This window comes from Chaetodon auriga, chromosome 12, assembly GCF_051107435.1.
Source record: "Chaetodon auriga isolate fChaAug3 chromosome 12, fChaAug3.hap1, whole genome shotgun sequence".
NCBI lineage: Eukaryota > Metazoa > Chordata > Actinopteri > Chaetodontiformes > Chaetodontidae > Chaetodon > Chaetodon auriga.
Window position 1 is genome coordinate 10445432 of NC_135085.1, and position 16022 is coordinate 10461453.

At 42.4% G+C, this 16022-nt stretch overlaps 1 protein-coding gene across 4 annotated transcripts in view; it reads right to left on the bottom strand.

Moving 5' to 3' along the window:
• Positions 1-16022, bottom strand: part of st3gal3b (ST3 beta-galactoside alpha-2,3-sialyltransferase 3b) — a 39892-nt gene that overhangs the window by 14561 nt on the left and 9309 nt on the right. For 3 of the 4 annotated variants that reach the window (XM_076744857.1, XM_076744859.1, XM_076744856.1), the window contains 7 exons: positions 15977-16018; positions 14700-14742; positions 13268-13360; positions 9747-9841; positions 4518-4581; positions 4337-4432; positions 3967-4153 (listed from right to left, as the gene is read on the bottom strand). In XM_076744857.1, the coding sequence (XP_076600972.1) occupies positions 3967-4153; positions 4337-4432; positions 4518-4581; positions 9747-9841; positions 13268-13360; positions 14700-14742; positions 15977-16018 (620 nt within the window). The remainder of the gene's footprint in view (positions 1-3966; positions 4154-4336; positions 4433-4517; positions 4582-9746; positions 9842-13267; positions 13361-14699; positions 14743-15976; positions 16019-16022) is intronic. The other variant, XM_076744860.1, reaches the window with a different exon arrangement.

The following is a 16022-nucleotide window of genomic DNA, read 5'->3' on the forward strand; positions in this document are numbered from 1 at the left end:
CAAATGGATTTCATTGTGTGGCAATGACAATAAAGTTTCTTAGGCTTCTATTTGGCCAACATGGCTTTAGCCTTCGGGTTATATCACCGGCTGTTGGTTTGGCATGCTCTTGACAGCACTTCAACTGTGTCTTTGCGTTTTCATATGGACGGAGACAGTGCTGGATTAGGCCTTAATTACCCAACATCCACTGCATCAGAAGACGCCACTAACGGAATCAAGAGTGCAGGTCTGAGTGTTAATCATTGCAGGCTAGGTAGGTGACTCACTTTTGAAACACAACACTCATGGTAATCAGTGACATCCGGACCCTATGTTAGTCACTTGGTTCATGTTCAAAATCCATGTTTACAAGTACGCAAATGTTTATGAATGCATGTATGCATGCTACTTTGGGCTTCTGCACACATGTCTGGGCTTAAAAAAAGAGCCATATTGCTGTTATTTCTGGAGTTACAATAAACTCTTTGGGCTGAAATGATCAACTGAAAAATCTGGGCGTTACACAGAGATTAACAATAGGAAATGCTTTATAACAATATTCAAGCAGGAAGAAGTTCATTTGGACATTGTCGGGGATGTGAAGCAATAGGCTATTTCGGTAATTCCTAGGACACTCGATTTCTGGCGCTGCCTCAGAGATGTGCAGTGTTTTAAAATATTGGCTTCGCTACTATATTTTGATACTTCTGATTAAGAACCCCTGGCTGTATTTCTATTAAAGGAGAAGTACTCTCTTCCTCAAATTGTCTCCATCCATCATTTATCTCCCTGGCCCGCAGAGAGCAGGGGGAGCTCCTGTAAACAAACACGAGAGATAGAACACCGACACTCCACCTTCGAACCCCGTGTTTACCACCGGCTGTATATCCTTCACTGGCTCTGTTTGAAAATATCCCCACATATACAAACAACTGCGGCTGTGTGTGCATGAGCCATGAGTGCGCGCTGTGTGCACGAGGGGGGAAACTGAAACTAGATAAATAGGGAAAAAGGGAATATATCAGCGATTGTGAAAATCATGTTTGAGCACATGTGTAAACAGTCTGCAAGTGGGCAGTCGACCAGACTGCTGCATATGTGGGGTCAGACTTTAAAGCACAGGGACAGAGTCATAATCATGTAGGTCCTGCGTAACGAGGGAGTAAAGATGGAAGCCTTGAGATGCTGCAGCACCATAATTGTAAACGCTGTAGATCTAAAATGCAGGACGCACTCAAAGAGGGAAAGATCTATCAGGACCACAGTCAAGTTCACCAATTTGGACTCAAATCTGAGAATTGACCTGACGACGTTCATGAGCCTATGCACATGTGAGCATGCTGGAGTTCACGTGTGTGTTTGTGACAGTGTACATAACACTAAATAACAGATTGGGAAATTGCCTCGGTTGCTAATTGGTATTCTGTTCAGCCATCCAAAACAGTGCTGTAGGCATCTGAAAAGCCACAATAGCGCAGGAGAGTCAAGCACGCTGACAACTGGCTGGGTGAGTCACTTGCGGCTACACAACAACTGTGCACCACCCACTAACCTTTCAAAAAAGAAAAAGAAGAAGAAATACACTTGCTTTCATAACCACAGAACGGGAGTGAAAAGGTTGTGCATCCCTTCCAGCTGTGAGAGTGCAGGTTACACAAAGAACTCTGCTGCTGGACCAAAAGCTCCCAAAGGACATCTGTCCAAAGTGACATTAGCTCTCCCTCTGGGACGCACTAAATGGATAAAGAAGGAATGCTTGCTGCTACTTGGTCAGGATTTCCCGCTGCTCATCCTAAAGTATGAGATATCACTCTCTATGTAAAATTTTTCTTGATTTAGATACATGTCATCTGCTCATCAGTGAAACAAAAAAAGAATAAAAAAAACATAAGACCTTTACGAGTCATAGCTGGAAAAGAGTCCTGAGTTCACAGGAGACACATGTACGTACACACATAAACACCTGTAAATGTTTATCTTTCCCCTACATTAGTCTACGCTGGGTGTGAGTCAGATACAATTAACGTAGGAAAACAGCCTTTTAGGAGCACTTCAGCTCCTTTCATGTTGTTGCTATGACTTAAAATCCACTTTCCATAGTAAACAGATATCGTTGCTCTCGTAAAGTGGAGTTTTGAAAAAGGTTATCAATTCCACATTTGTGAGCGCTTTTACGCTGCTTAGACGTACAGAGGACTTTAATGATGATAATGATAATTTTGATTATTATTAAAAGCATTTCCAATGACCCTGGTTGTGTGATCATTAAAGTCAGCTACTGCATATGTATTAAAAAAAAAAACAAAAACAAAAAAAAAAACTAGGTGCATGGGTCATATATGGGTTCTTTGCACATCTGTCAGTTCTCTTCATCCATATTATCATCAAGGCTCCAACCAAAAGACACGTTTTTCTTTTTTGTTCCCTGATTTTCAACCCATGAGAAACATTCTTCCTTCCTCAGCAGATCAAAGGGGGCTGAGTCGGACGCCAGGGGCCAGATCAATTATCCCAGGCAGCCATTTCCACTGTCCTCTCCTTCTGACACACCAGAAAAATCTGGGCCCTATCAAAGGCTGAAGGGGCCATCAGCCAGCCAAGCAAGCTATTTTCCTCCATTTTACTTCAGCGTTACCTTCCATTGCTCATTTTCTTTTCCCCAGCTATTATCTCTCTCCTCTCTTCCCTTCCCCTCTATCTTCCCGCTGTTCTCTCAACCCTTAATCCAACTTCACACCATTGCTTAGTTTCATTTTACCATTGTATGCCCTTTCCACCCCCTATAATAACAGTATTGTGCTTTTCTCTTTATGTTTTTCACCCCATCCCTCACTCTCAGCTGTATTACTTTGACAAATGTCACCTTGTGAAGAAAATCTAGCTGACAGCTTCTGTGTCTGTCACAGTCACACAACTGTGCCGGAAAAAAAGAAGGTTTTCCCAGTTCTGGGGTGACAGAAGCATCCCTCACAAAGAATGACGTAAAAAAAAAAAAAAAAAAAAGTTGTGTACAACCTGTGCCTTTAGGTGCTTCTGCATGATTTAACCCACTCGCTACAATGTGTGTACGGTATCTTTTATGTAACTAATTCATTTTGCTATTTATTTTACAATAAACTGCAGTCATGTCATGTGGCATGAGAAATGAAAAACATTTTTACAGCCCTTTAACACTCCATGCCTCGGAAAATCAACAGTAATGTAAAGTAGTAAAACATGGAAAAACACTGGTATGGTTGTTTAGAATACACCTACTTCTAATTTAATGACTCTATGAAGAGCTTTAGTGCTCCCACTGTCCTGGAGCTGAATGGGCTCAAAATAATCTCTAAGAGATACTAGAGACCATTTAACAGGAACCAAATGAAAGTGCTTATGAGAGCTTTTTCAGCGACAATGGATATAAAAGGAGACAGGGCAGTTAAAAATGACTGCCTTCTGTCATACATCAAATGATAAAGGAAAGCCAGTTCTGCCATTCAGCCTGGGCCTTGTGATTAAGAGGCCAATTTACAGCCTGTCATTTAACCATGGCAGCCGTAAGGACACCCAAAACTTAGTTAGTTAATGTCATTTAGCGTGAGAGGATTCACTCTGTTGCCACAGAGAGGATAAAAAATACTTGTGTGCTCGTCATTGGTTTTTCTCCACTGCCCTTTCCACAAGAAACATTCAAACCATCTAAAACATCTCTTTTATATGTTAAAAGATTCATGTTTTCTCCTTCACCCCTTTACAGAAATGGCTTACATTTCCACAGGAAGGAATGTACAGAATGTGATCAGACGTTAGAATGCTATGTTGTGAACCCCCCCTCCCCATAACTCAGGCATTCAGGAACATTAACACATCGGTGAGTGTGTGTGTGTGTGTGTGTGTGTGTGTGTGTTAGTGTGTGTGTGTGTGTGCGCGTATGTGCGTGTATGTGTTTAATATGTTGAGGATTTTCACTCTCATTCCTTCATGATTTAAAAATATCCTTACCAGTTTCTCCTTGAAGACCATCTGTCTGAGCCACTTGAAATCCAGCGGTTTGAAAGCAGAGAAAACAAAAAGTGAGTCTTTTTCATAGTTTTCAGGCTTCTGGATAGCTCCCTCTGGGTAGGTAATCCTCATGGTGGTTTTGGTCCCAACATCTTTGCCATAACCAGTTACTGGGGCTTCATTTAGCCTGCCAGCACAAAATAAATGTCTTTATTCACACCACATCAACTGCTGAATAAACACTTTAATATCAGTTTGTACTGTTTTACCTTGCACATTATAGAGTTTACACACAATACTGTTGTTTAGAGATACAAATTGCTCAGACACTTGTAGCATTTCTTTTTATTTCACCATGACATCATCTTACCTTACTACAACATCATAGTCATCTATACGGGAGCCCAGAGACTTGTTGGACAGGATGCCCCCGTTGCCCACAATGACGCATCTTTTACAGCTGAGACTGTCAGACGGGAGGGTCAAAAGTTAGTCAAATTAACAACAGAATGCTGGACTTCCTGTTGATGAGGGTGAGCGGCAACAATTACCTGTCTAGCTCCTCTCCAAGTCCATAATTTTTCGTGGTAGTTAAAATGCTGTCTATGATTCTCTCTGCAGAGGAAAAAGAAGGAATAACCACCATGAGAGGACAATTCAGGATGTATTATTGTCACAATATCAAAAATGTACTTACATGAGCGGACTGAATGTAAATACTTATACAGCTAATTTTACTGCCCAGAGCAGTTTGTGTATAAATACACTGGTGGATAATTGCTTTCTTGGCAATGAATGGGAGACGGGATACACACAAATACTTTCAAATTCTCTTCATCAAAGATACTGTATTTCGTAATATGACAGTGAAAAATGTACCACTATCATCAGGGTCAGTCACCTTCAGCGTCCCCTCAGTGCATCAGTTTAAACATCACGGGTGAGGTGATGTTCTCTAATAATGAAAACGAAACATTTGAAGGACCGTGGGGATTGTTCCTTTAAAAGATTAACAAACTGCCATGGACTTCAACATACCACCACAGATAGAGCAATCTAGGTGGTCTTAAAGACAGTTGGAGGACAGAACACCTCTCTCCGTTTATTCAGTCACCGATAAGGAGTGACCAATCAGCCCTCAGGAACAGTGGTGATGGGATTATGGAGGAAAAAAAAGCTGTTGTGTTCCTGAGAGGAGTGTATCTAGGAGAAACGGACATACAGGGTTCAGGATGGTATGCGAGTGTATGTAGAAACTCTCCCATAAAAGCACTCAGAGAGGAATGCTGTTTTCAAACAAGCACATTCTCCTTGTTAAGTGGGCGACGTTGAGCTCGTCTCCCTGCGTGGCTAGCACCCCTCTGATGGCAGGAGTGAGAAACGGGGATGTTTAGCCATAGCACGCATTCCTGCCGTGTTCTGTGGGGCATTCTGCTCGAGTCATGCTTCCAGCATTAGATGTGGCATATATTTCTCTCTTCTCCTGACCATTTTTAGGCCTCTCATACTTGTAATTCACCTATCATAACAACCCACGTGCTGATTCCATTACAGCTGTTACTATTTTTAATCCAAGTTACATTTGTAGTAATTTGGAAGCACCATAGAAGGACTACTTGGACTTAACTGCTATGTTAGCAGTCATTTATTACAGTTTTCTTTTATTTGCATCCAACATGGGAAAGAAAGTGTACCTGCACGACACTGTTAAAAAATAGGCGGGACTTTTAATTGCACTTCGTACTTCACTTAATATAATCATCGTATAGAACAAAGGGTGGCTGACAGAAACAGCAAAAGCGAGAGTAACAGGAGAGTGTGAACAAGACAGTTTAGACTGAGGCCTCAAAGCAGTTTGTAAGACATATTAAAGGCCCATTCACCCTGGCTAACGATCCTAATGATTAACCTGCTGAGGCAAGGCAAGCAGAGAATCAGCCCATTGTTTGGATGTGGTGTCGATGTCTGGCGTCAAGCATCACTCCGAGCAGCATAAACACAAGGCTGAGGACCACACCTGGATCCAAGCGGGTGAAAAGTGAAAAATCACAATGGGCAGGACTCGCTTCCAGAGGATGACATGGAAGCTAATTGTTATAAGTACCCGGGGTAAACATTTCAGTGAAGTATGTCTCGTGGTGGAGCCGAAGACGAATGACTGTAGGTTCAGACATTAGCCCAACGTGGAACTCTTGAAATGACAAAAATCTCTGCTGGCAACAAAGAGAAAGGTCGGAAGCATCATACAACACATAAACACAGACACATTGTTGGGAAGAGTCTAGCCTAAACAATATGAAAGAATCATGTGATGAGGGAGTGGGATCTGTTAGGCCTGCACTTTAGGAGGCTTTTCACTTATCAGCAACTTCAATGGTAAGAAAGAAAAAATGATAATTGCAGTAGGATGACCAATTTATCAAAGATACTGGTAATTGAACAGACCAAGGTGTTGCCATCTTTATTTCCATGATATAGACTGCAAATCTGAGGTTTGTTCAACTCTTTGGCACCAGTTTGCAATTGGCACACACAAATACATCCACAGTGAAATCCCAGTGGCCCAGTACCATCATTTACCAACCTTCTCAACTAGACGACGAGGACACAACTTCATTGCTGCAAATAACACTACAGATTGCACTTCAGTGTCCATTAAAAAAAAAGCAAAAAAGCAATTTACTCATACACTTGAGCACCTGCTCTTGTCTCATCTTCGGAAGATAAAGCAGTGCATTACCTCCAAAATGTGATCATGTAACTGAAGCAGAGCATGTGTAAACATCATACTCTGACTGTTAATGGTAAGTAAATAAAACATTAGTGTGATCTGCATTCAGCTAAACTGAGAGCTGATTCCAGTGAACATGTCATCATTAACTGATAGGATTTAAAGAGAATAAGATGAAGCACAATGCAGCCTATTACTCAAATTGACCATTCTGGCTGACTGGCATCCTGCAGTGCTCATGGCTTTTCTCTGAGACCGAATCAACACAGCTTTACTGTTCTCAGGCTATGGTTGATGTGTGCCAAAGATACCTCTTGGCAGAATGAAAAGTAAAAATAAAACTCCCACCCAGCACCACCACTCCATGTTCCCAATTTGGAATCCTTTGTGGTGTTCTATTCAACATCCACACGTATCATCTCTCCACATGAGTACAACTAAAAGGGAAACCCCACTGCCATCGCAGCCCGTGGAGAAAACAGAAACCAGGTGTAACACTCAAGCAGGGAGTGTTCTTTTGATGGTGGCTGAGACGGTGTGTGTGTGTGTGTGTGTGTGTGTCTGTGTGTGTGTGTCTGTGTGTGTGTTCGTATGGCAGTGGAGAACTTGCCGGAGCACAAAGGTAACATTCACTGTACCTTCTGCTTGTAAGTATTGGAAAATATGTGACAGAGCATGTCACTGAAGCCAGGTTAATGTTATCTCTCCAGTTCCCATGGCACTGTGTAGTGGTTTGATATCTGAAGTGCTGGAGTGTGTGTTAAGGTCAGGGAACAAGTACAAGTGTGTGTGGAGGCATTAAAGTCAGAGTGTTGGGAGACATGAGTTCCCTGGTCCAAAGATAGACTTCATTTTGCAAACAAATGTAAATTACTTATGAGGCTGTTATCAGGACAAACACAGAAGCTTAAATGAGTGATGAGAAAATATCCATAAATTCTGACTTAAGTGCATAGAACAATAAGAATGTTGAGAAAAATCTTGTTTCATTTTGTCTCATTTCAATAACAAACTGCAATCTATGCTTGGCTCAGCCGCTGTCAGTTGTAGATAACGTGGGATTTTGTCATCTTCGACCATTCCAGAGACTTTTGACCATAACAACAGACGAGGACCAAGGCTTCAAAACAATGAAGGGAACCTGAGCTGCAGGCACCCGGAGATGCTTCACTGACAGGAAAAACCTAACTGTACTCCATGTGAAGTAAAGAGTGTGCGTGGCGGGCTGTCTGTGTGTGTAGAGCATGTTAGAAGAGCAACAGTGTTATTAAGTACTGGTATCAGGACTCAGTGTCAGTAGTACCCAAATGTAAGTACTTGTACTTGGTGTGAAAAAAATTGGTATCAGTGCATCCCTTTCAAAAACATTTCTGGAAATTTAGATCCAGTATCAAGCTCACTTATCTTAGTGAAATCCTTTCAAAACCCTTATTGGATGTCACTAAGTTTACCTTTCAGCACAATAAAGTCTAGTCCCTTTGTGCTGGCTGAGAAGGCAGAAACACCACAGTTTTTAGTAGCAGCCTAATTAATGAGATGAGCAGCAGAAGGTATCAGACACATTAACTGAACAGCTGACGCCTTTAAAGGCTACTTAGTTCAAATACTGAAGGTCCTGATTCAGAGTCAGTGAGTTGATCAGACTAAAATGGTGATAAGATCTCAAAGTTTAACTGGGAGATTGTGAGTTGATCACACACAGTCACACACTGACATACAGTGGTGATACAGAGCGATTTGTCTTGTTACTCACTTGTTACCAACAATCTTTGGCTGAATACAGACACCAGCTGCAGACAGCACATTAACCAGAAAACAGCCAAACTTTCACTCAAACCATTACAGAATGAACGTTAATTAGCTACAGTTGATCATGTATGTCAGTGATATCTGTCATCTGGACCGGAGACAGCTAAAAACCAGAGGCCCGCTGCCTGTATGTTTTCCATTGCTCTACGCTAATAAAAAGACTGAGGAGAGATAAATGGTTTGATGTGAGATTTGTTGGCATTCAAGCTGAAAGAATCTGGGTATTTTGCCAACTGGGAACTAGATCCAAAATCAAACCAGCTATGAGAACCCATCCCTACTCAAGAGTCACACAGTAAGCACAGATGATGTGAGATAAAGATGAGGTAATGCGTTGCATTAAAAAAGCTGCTTTTTAACAGTTGCTTGTGACATCTCCAAGGTGGACATAAACAGAATACATAAACAGAATGAGTTTTCAATAACATTCCCTGCTTGCATTATCATGTCAAGACAAACACTACAGGTGACTACTGTAAATATACACTGTGGGGGATTACCTCTCTCACTTTGTCTCAACTCAGGACAAGGCAGAGCAACAAACCTGAGGCAGAATCTATTCTGCCAAAAACATCTGCCTTTGCAATAATGACAAATGATGAAAAGTGCAAAGTGGCAGAACGCTGGCATTCATCACAGCTGAACCATCAGAGAAACCTTAATGAAAACAACAGCTTAAAAAGAGAGGGACATAATAACAGGCTTGGTTCCATACCTCTGAATTGCTGCCCACATCCCTGATTGTTTTTAGTAATTTAGAAAGAGAAAAAAAGAATGACAACTCAGGCTGAACATTAGGCTACAGACTAACTTGTCTTGCTGACAGTTTTTTGATCGGTGACAAGTTAGATCATTGATGCCACAGGTAGATAGAGCACGAGAAGCCGACTGACGCCTGATGATAATGGAAGAAGTTTGACAGCCTTTACTTTTCATTCCATCACCTCTTCTGAACCAAGTGTGATGTTGGCAACTGTAAATCATCTGGATATTATTGAAAACACACAAATCTGAGCTTGACACCAACTCAGCCAAAAGAATAATTTCTCTGAGATAAAACACTATACCGTGCAGCCGCTGTCAAGCTCCCACACAACAGCTCACTCATGTCTACACACTGGATCAAAACTGATTTTATGGACACCATCCTCAAACACGTCATTCAAGAAATGTACAGTGTATATCACTGGAAGAAGGTGAGTTATGGAACCTTGGACCTTGGACTCTGGACCTTTCTTACCTTGCGTTTTGAATCCAAATGGAGGTAAGTAATTGCTGACTTTTGCTAGACGTTTGAAGTTCCGATCAAGAAACATGGGTGCTGGTTTCATGAACCTGCAATGAGAGGGAAGAAAGAACAGAAGGAGGAAGAAGAGAGACATTTTCCATTAGCTGAGCTCAGAGAACATGAAAAAACACAGCATGTTTGGCCACTCCTGTAACCAACTCCCTATGATTAAGAATTATTTCTTTTGTTGTGTGTTCCCCCACTACATCTTTTCTCCTCTCCATGCAGAGACCATGTGACTTCCCATAATCCCTGCTCCACCTGGGACAGTAAGCCTCAAAGTGATAAACGAATTCACATGTTCCACTGTCATTCACCTAACAGCACCCCCACCTCCTCTGCTAAAGCCTCCCAAAACAAGCAAAAAGTGCACACGCATTAGCAAGGTAGCCAGAAAACCAAGCAGGTAATCAAAGCTGGGAGGTGGGGGAGACACAGAAGCATATCCCACCAACATGACTTCTCCACCCAGGCCGATGTCACAGACGACACCCGGTTTTGATAAATATGCCAAGACAACATACTTCCTAAAATGATCAGGGGCAAGACTGTTTCTACAAACTGAACTGGAGCGGAGGGAGTCGTTCTCTCCTTTGTCCCAGTTTAAAGACAAACACACCGTAAAACAAGCATCTAGACAATTCAGAGATTTGAGCCTAAAATGTGAAATACTTGTGTTTGCCCATGACAGAGAACAGACAAGTTGAACTACTGCAGTCCTCCTGCCACATTACAAAACAAACTGAATTTGATGTTTTTAATGCCCCATGAACTGCTACTTCCAGCATCGCCTCTTCCTTATCCTGTGTGTCTGCATAAGTGTGTGTATGTGTCTCTCTCTGATTAACTGCAGCCCTAAAATCAAAAGAAGCCATTTCCTCTTAGTCACGCCTGTGACCCGAGTGCAGCATCAGGATGGATGTGTGTTTTTATGACCCGCTGTCAAGCCGGGCGGACACGAGATGAGAGGGAGAGATGTTACCGTGCATGGAGCTCCATGCATTTCTATGTCAGACCTAAATGATCAATGAGGACCGACAGACATACACACACACAAGTCAATGGTAGGCGCCTTGGAGAGATCTATTGAGCTGGTGTGTATTATTTTGTTTATGATAGAAGCCAGTTACAGAGATGGTTGCACTGCCTCATTACCGGAAACCAGAGCACCAGGGGCAGAACTATTGCATCTTCTCACCAGTCATAAATTATGTGTCCCACCAGTGAGAGACTGCAGTAGCTGGCAAAGGCATTTTATAAAGAGAACACACAAGTACCATCACACTCCTCCTGTGTTTCTCAGCAGAAATCTTGGATAGTTACCATAAACACTGCCATGGGGTTCACAAGAAATATGTGGAGCTCTGAGGCACAATGACCAAACATGGCCGACATTATTGGAAGGCCTTCCAGTTAGCTTAAACCTCTTCCAAGCACCCTAATCGGTCTTTGATACCCTAATTATCCTTCAGTTTTCGAGGGAGAGAGAGATAGAGAGAGAGAGAGGCAGTTATGTATGACTGCTCTCCTTCTCACATCACCTGACACGGGCACACACACTCAGAGACTTCTGTCCTGCCAAAACAAATGGAGATTCATTAAACCCAAGACTTCTGAGGCCAAAAGAGACTATAAATAACACAGGATCATTGCGAGTCACTGAGCCCTGACCAACAGTCAGTCACTGACATCCTGACAAAGCAGAGAGACATGGGGCTGCTTGTTGTTAAATAAAAAGTGAGGGCTCCCAAAACAGCCAATGCATGGGGACGCATTGTACTCATTTCCTTTGCAAGGGTCCATCTCTCACGGGAAATATTTTCATAACCGTGCTGCTTCAAGTTCACTGCCAACACTTGATTTAGGGCTCCAATACAAACAGTTTTGGGTAAAGCAGAGGGGAGGGGAGGTGTGGAAAATAAATTGGATTCTCCAGGGCAGGGGCTTCAGAGAAGACAAACATGGAGGAAGCAGGAGATGATTAGAGGGAGAGCCACAGGACCTCACTGCTAGAGGTTAAGTAGGTTTTCTTTAACAGCTGAACTGCAGGCCAAAATGCTAACAAGGACTTTTAAATTGATTTGTTTTTGTCTGGTAAACATACAAAGCAAACGCAGATTAAGAAAGGTAACAAACAAGATGTTAATTTGTTGACCCCCTTTCATGCAGGACACAATAAATCACATACACACTCACGTACTGCACAATTGTGTGGGTTCAACCATACACCCCTGCATACAAACACATACATACACACTAACTTCCACAAAAGTGCTGCATTAATTGGGCTTGTTGACCTGTGTGTGACTGGGTTGAAGGTGGTAGTAATCAGTGAGCTCCCGGTGGGGGTTCTGTGTTGTACAGAACTTTGATCCGACACGTGCGGCTGATTAGAGGAAGTCATTACGAAGGAGGACATTGTTAACAAGTAGCCTCTCACATAGATACATTGGGCCATGTGCTTTGGACACACTCAAACACACTGAGAGCATCTTACTTTAATTTTCCCTTTTAAACAGAATATTGGGGTTAAATATCACACAGGCAGGGAAAGAACAAGCACTTCATCTGACAGAAGGTTGATGGTTTGGTGGACTTTAAAATGCAAAATACAGTGCATAAATATATATAAAATTACATCAGAACGTCTTTAAATGTATTGGAATTTGTTGTTGAGCTGGTGTGCTGGTGCTGTCTTTTTTCCCATTGAAAGCTTTGATATACTTTTGCATCTTCAGGCAAAAGATATATTGTTTTCAACACTTGGAATTGGGTTGGCGTATAACTGGGTCAAGGACTGCACTGAAGTGCCACTGGCCATTGTTCAGCAACGCGCTAAATTGCTCCTCTATTAGCTTAGCTCCAAGAATGCTGAATGGACAATGCCCTATAGATCGAGTTGAGATGGGCGGCAAACAGAGGCAAAGAGAAAAACCAAAAGAGCCAATGACATCAGAGAGGGCCGTGGAGGATTGTGCAGACTGTGTGGGCTGGGTTCCACGAAGCTCGTGATGAGTCAGGACAGGAAGTTGGTTTCGTTCATAGAGAAAGCCTCTAAGGCTCAAGGATGCGATAGGAGAAAGATGGGAGACCTTGTACTCGGGCGACAAAGGTTCTTTTGTGTAACATAGGGATCACAAGGACACAGTCTGAGTTTTGTGGTGGGGGAGAAGATGATAGAACTATGATTGAAACTGGGGAAGACTGGCCAGGAATGTGGGGGCTTCTCTGTTTCTGACTCAAAACCCTCAAGGCCAAGCTGGCTTGAGGAGTGACATCATGCATCTTGGTATGCTTGAGTAACAGTTTTAGCTTTTCTACTGTTGACATCCAATTAAAATGATTTGTTTGTGAAGCTCCCAGTTGTGTATGTGAAGTTCTTGGAGCAACGTTCAAAGGAGTCTGCCTGCATGCAATGCATCTCCTCACTGTTCTGTGAAAATACATGCAAAACAAAAAGCAGTCCGTCTCACTTAGGATAGATGGTGGTCATCTTGGCTGCTGCGAATCCTGGCTTGCACACTCCTTCGCTGAGGTTGCCATACTTGTATGCCAACTCTGGTGGCCTGTACATTAAAAGAACAGAAGGCGCGATTAATCAGGCACATCATGATAACGGATCGTCAATCATGTCGACACATTTCTAAGCCTCAAAAACTGAGATTGTCAAACAATCTGCTTGAAAGATAGGGAAAAAACGACGTTGCTTAGGAAGTTGGAGAATTCAGCAACAGCCGAACATATCACTTTGTGTGTGGTAAGACAAAGCAGAGGGGCCTTGTTCAAATAATCACACTGGCAGTGCTAAAACTAGAAACCTCCCGATTACTAGTATGATCATCAATAACCTGACGTATGCCATGGATCTAATTCAAATAAACAGGGAAAAGGGAGAGAGGCCCAAGTCTTAGCACTACCTGAAATCAGTTGGCAGGACAAGGGGCTTGACTACAGCCTGCTTGTGCACAATTTGAAGCTCTTCTATACTAATATAACGTGTTTCAGTATGCTGGCCTCAAGCTCAAATCACTTGATTTGGTGAAAATGAAATCTAGGTGGCATTTTTCAATCACTCAGACCAGCAGCGGGAATAAATGACCCAAATGACAAAATGAATTACTGGTTTAAAGATGAATTGGACTATTGCATGCATGTGCTCTGGTGGAGTAATTAATGGCACTGCAGATCATATATAGGAGATGTATTAGATGAACTGAACCATTGTGAGAGCCACCTTCGAGGGCGTGCTGACATGCCGCTTATACTATACGTGCAGAGTGTGGATAGATGTGCCCTGTGAGAGCTCGGGTAGTGATGGCAGCATATGAATATTGCCTGCACGGTAATGGGAGTGCCAGAGAAAGGGTCTTATCGTCGCAGTTTAGAGCAAGAGTGTCAAACCAATTCAGGGAATTGTACACATATCAACAGACATGCTGACACAATGACGGCTGCGTAATGACTCAACGTTGCATGTTCTCGCCCTGACAAACCACAGCTGCTCTGGAATACACGGGAAAAGACCAACTACATCTCAGTTCACACAAATCTCTTCATGTATTACTCAGACCGCCAATTAATTCTGTGCATTTGTCACCAGGTTTTGGTTAGGTCTCCAATGAGATTCCATGTGTTTATTTGAAAAAAATCAAGTGAGATTAATCGGCCGAAGGTTTACATTTTCATGTTTAGTGTTCCCCCATTGATCAAGCGAAACCTGTATGATTAAGTGTTCAGTGGAACAAGCTGTAAAACACATCTAAACTAATGGAGTCAAAGTGTAACTGGGAATTCAGCTGTTCTAAATATTACAAGTTAGAAATATCCAATGCAGTACCTGATGGAGAATGGCGAGACGTGTTGCATTAAATGACAGAAATGTTTAATAGAAAGAGATGTACTCACAGTTTTGTGTCCAGCTGCAGCAGAAAGCCCTGCTTATCATACACTGGAGGAGACAAAAACAGAGGTGGAAATGACCCATTAGCACGAAGGTCACAGGGCACATAATAAAAGCAAGAAGAAGCATGGCATCTTTGGAAGGATGAAACTTTATATAGTTGGATCATTTGCTCTGGTCATCCAATCTACATAATATCAACTATCAGCTCATTCGCTGTAGTTGTGAACAACCTGTGCAACTTTCACAGGGAAAACAATATGGCAAATGTGAAAAGAAAATAAGCATTAGAATTAAGGATTTGTGACAAACAAGCAAGGTTAGGGACAAGCCAGCCAAAACAATCTGTTGATTTTAAAATAAAGTTAGAAAAGAAGTTAGAGATCACCTATGGACAACCAAAGAGGGAGCCAATAGGTGCCTGATGAAGCATTGAGGTAGAAGCACAGAAAACTAGGACATGGAGACATGAGAACTTTATTCTGAATGAGTATCTACTGTAATCTTATATTATATTATGATGCTTACAGAGTCTATCAAACACTGAACACATTATTAATTTCTGACTGTAAAATACAGTAGCAGCTGTCGAGCGTGACAGAGCATTAGTTGAAAGTAGGAAGAGCGTGGTGTTACTCCTGTGGTTGCTGATCTTGTCTTCACAGAGAAGCTGGAGGAGAAAGATAAAGAAAAAAGGACAATGGGAATGCGTGACAGCTGGTTAGGAAAGGATCCAAGCACTGCCCTGGAAGATGGGGACTTTGCCATAGCAGCCAAGATGAGTGATTGTGTGTGTGTTTGTTTCTGTTGAGAAGCATAAAGCAGCCAGAGGCCGAGTCGAGGCAAAGGCTTGGGAGAAATTAAAGCGGCGGGGTCATACCAGTGTGACGAATGTTGGTCTGTGGAACCTTACAGTGTAATGCACCAGAACTCCTGCAGACTCCTTCACTTGCCAACCACTTGTTACTAAGCCCAGACAACAGAGGGCAGCGTAGTATCACGCTGCAGCTTCATGTGAAAGCCGATGGCTGGGCAGATGTTAAACTCCTCACTTGTTGTCATGGGTACCAAATTCAGTATTTTACTACTGTAACAAGTTGAATTTACTCTGAGTTGGCAACAGGTTGGCAAAGCTGGCTGACTATTTTTTTTAAAATGTTGCTAGCGTCCCAGCCAAAATGTGGCTGCTGAAGTATTGCAGGGTTTTAAAATAATTTTCTTTTAAATGGTGGAGGGACAACAAGGATGGGTCAGGGTTCAGTTCATGGGGCCGCAGATGTACCTGAGCCTACTATTCGTCCCACGGTGATGTCCGTTTCCAACTCTGA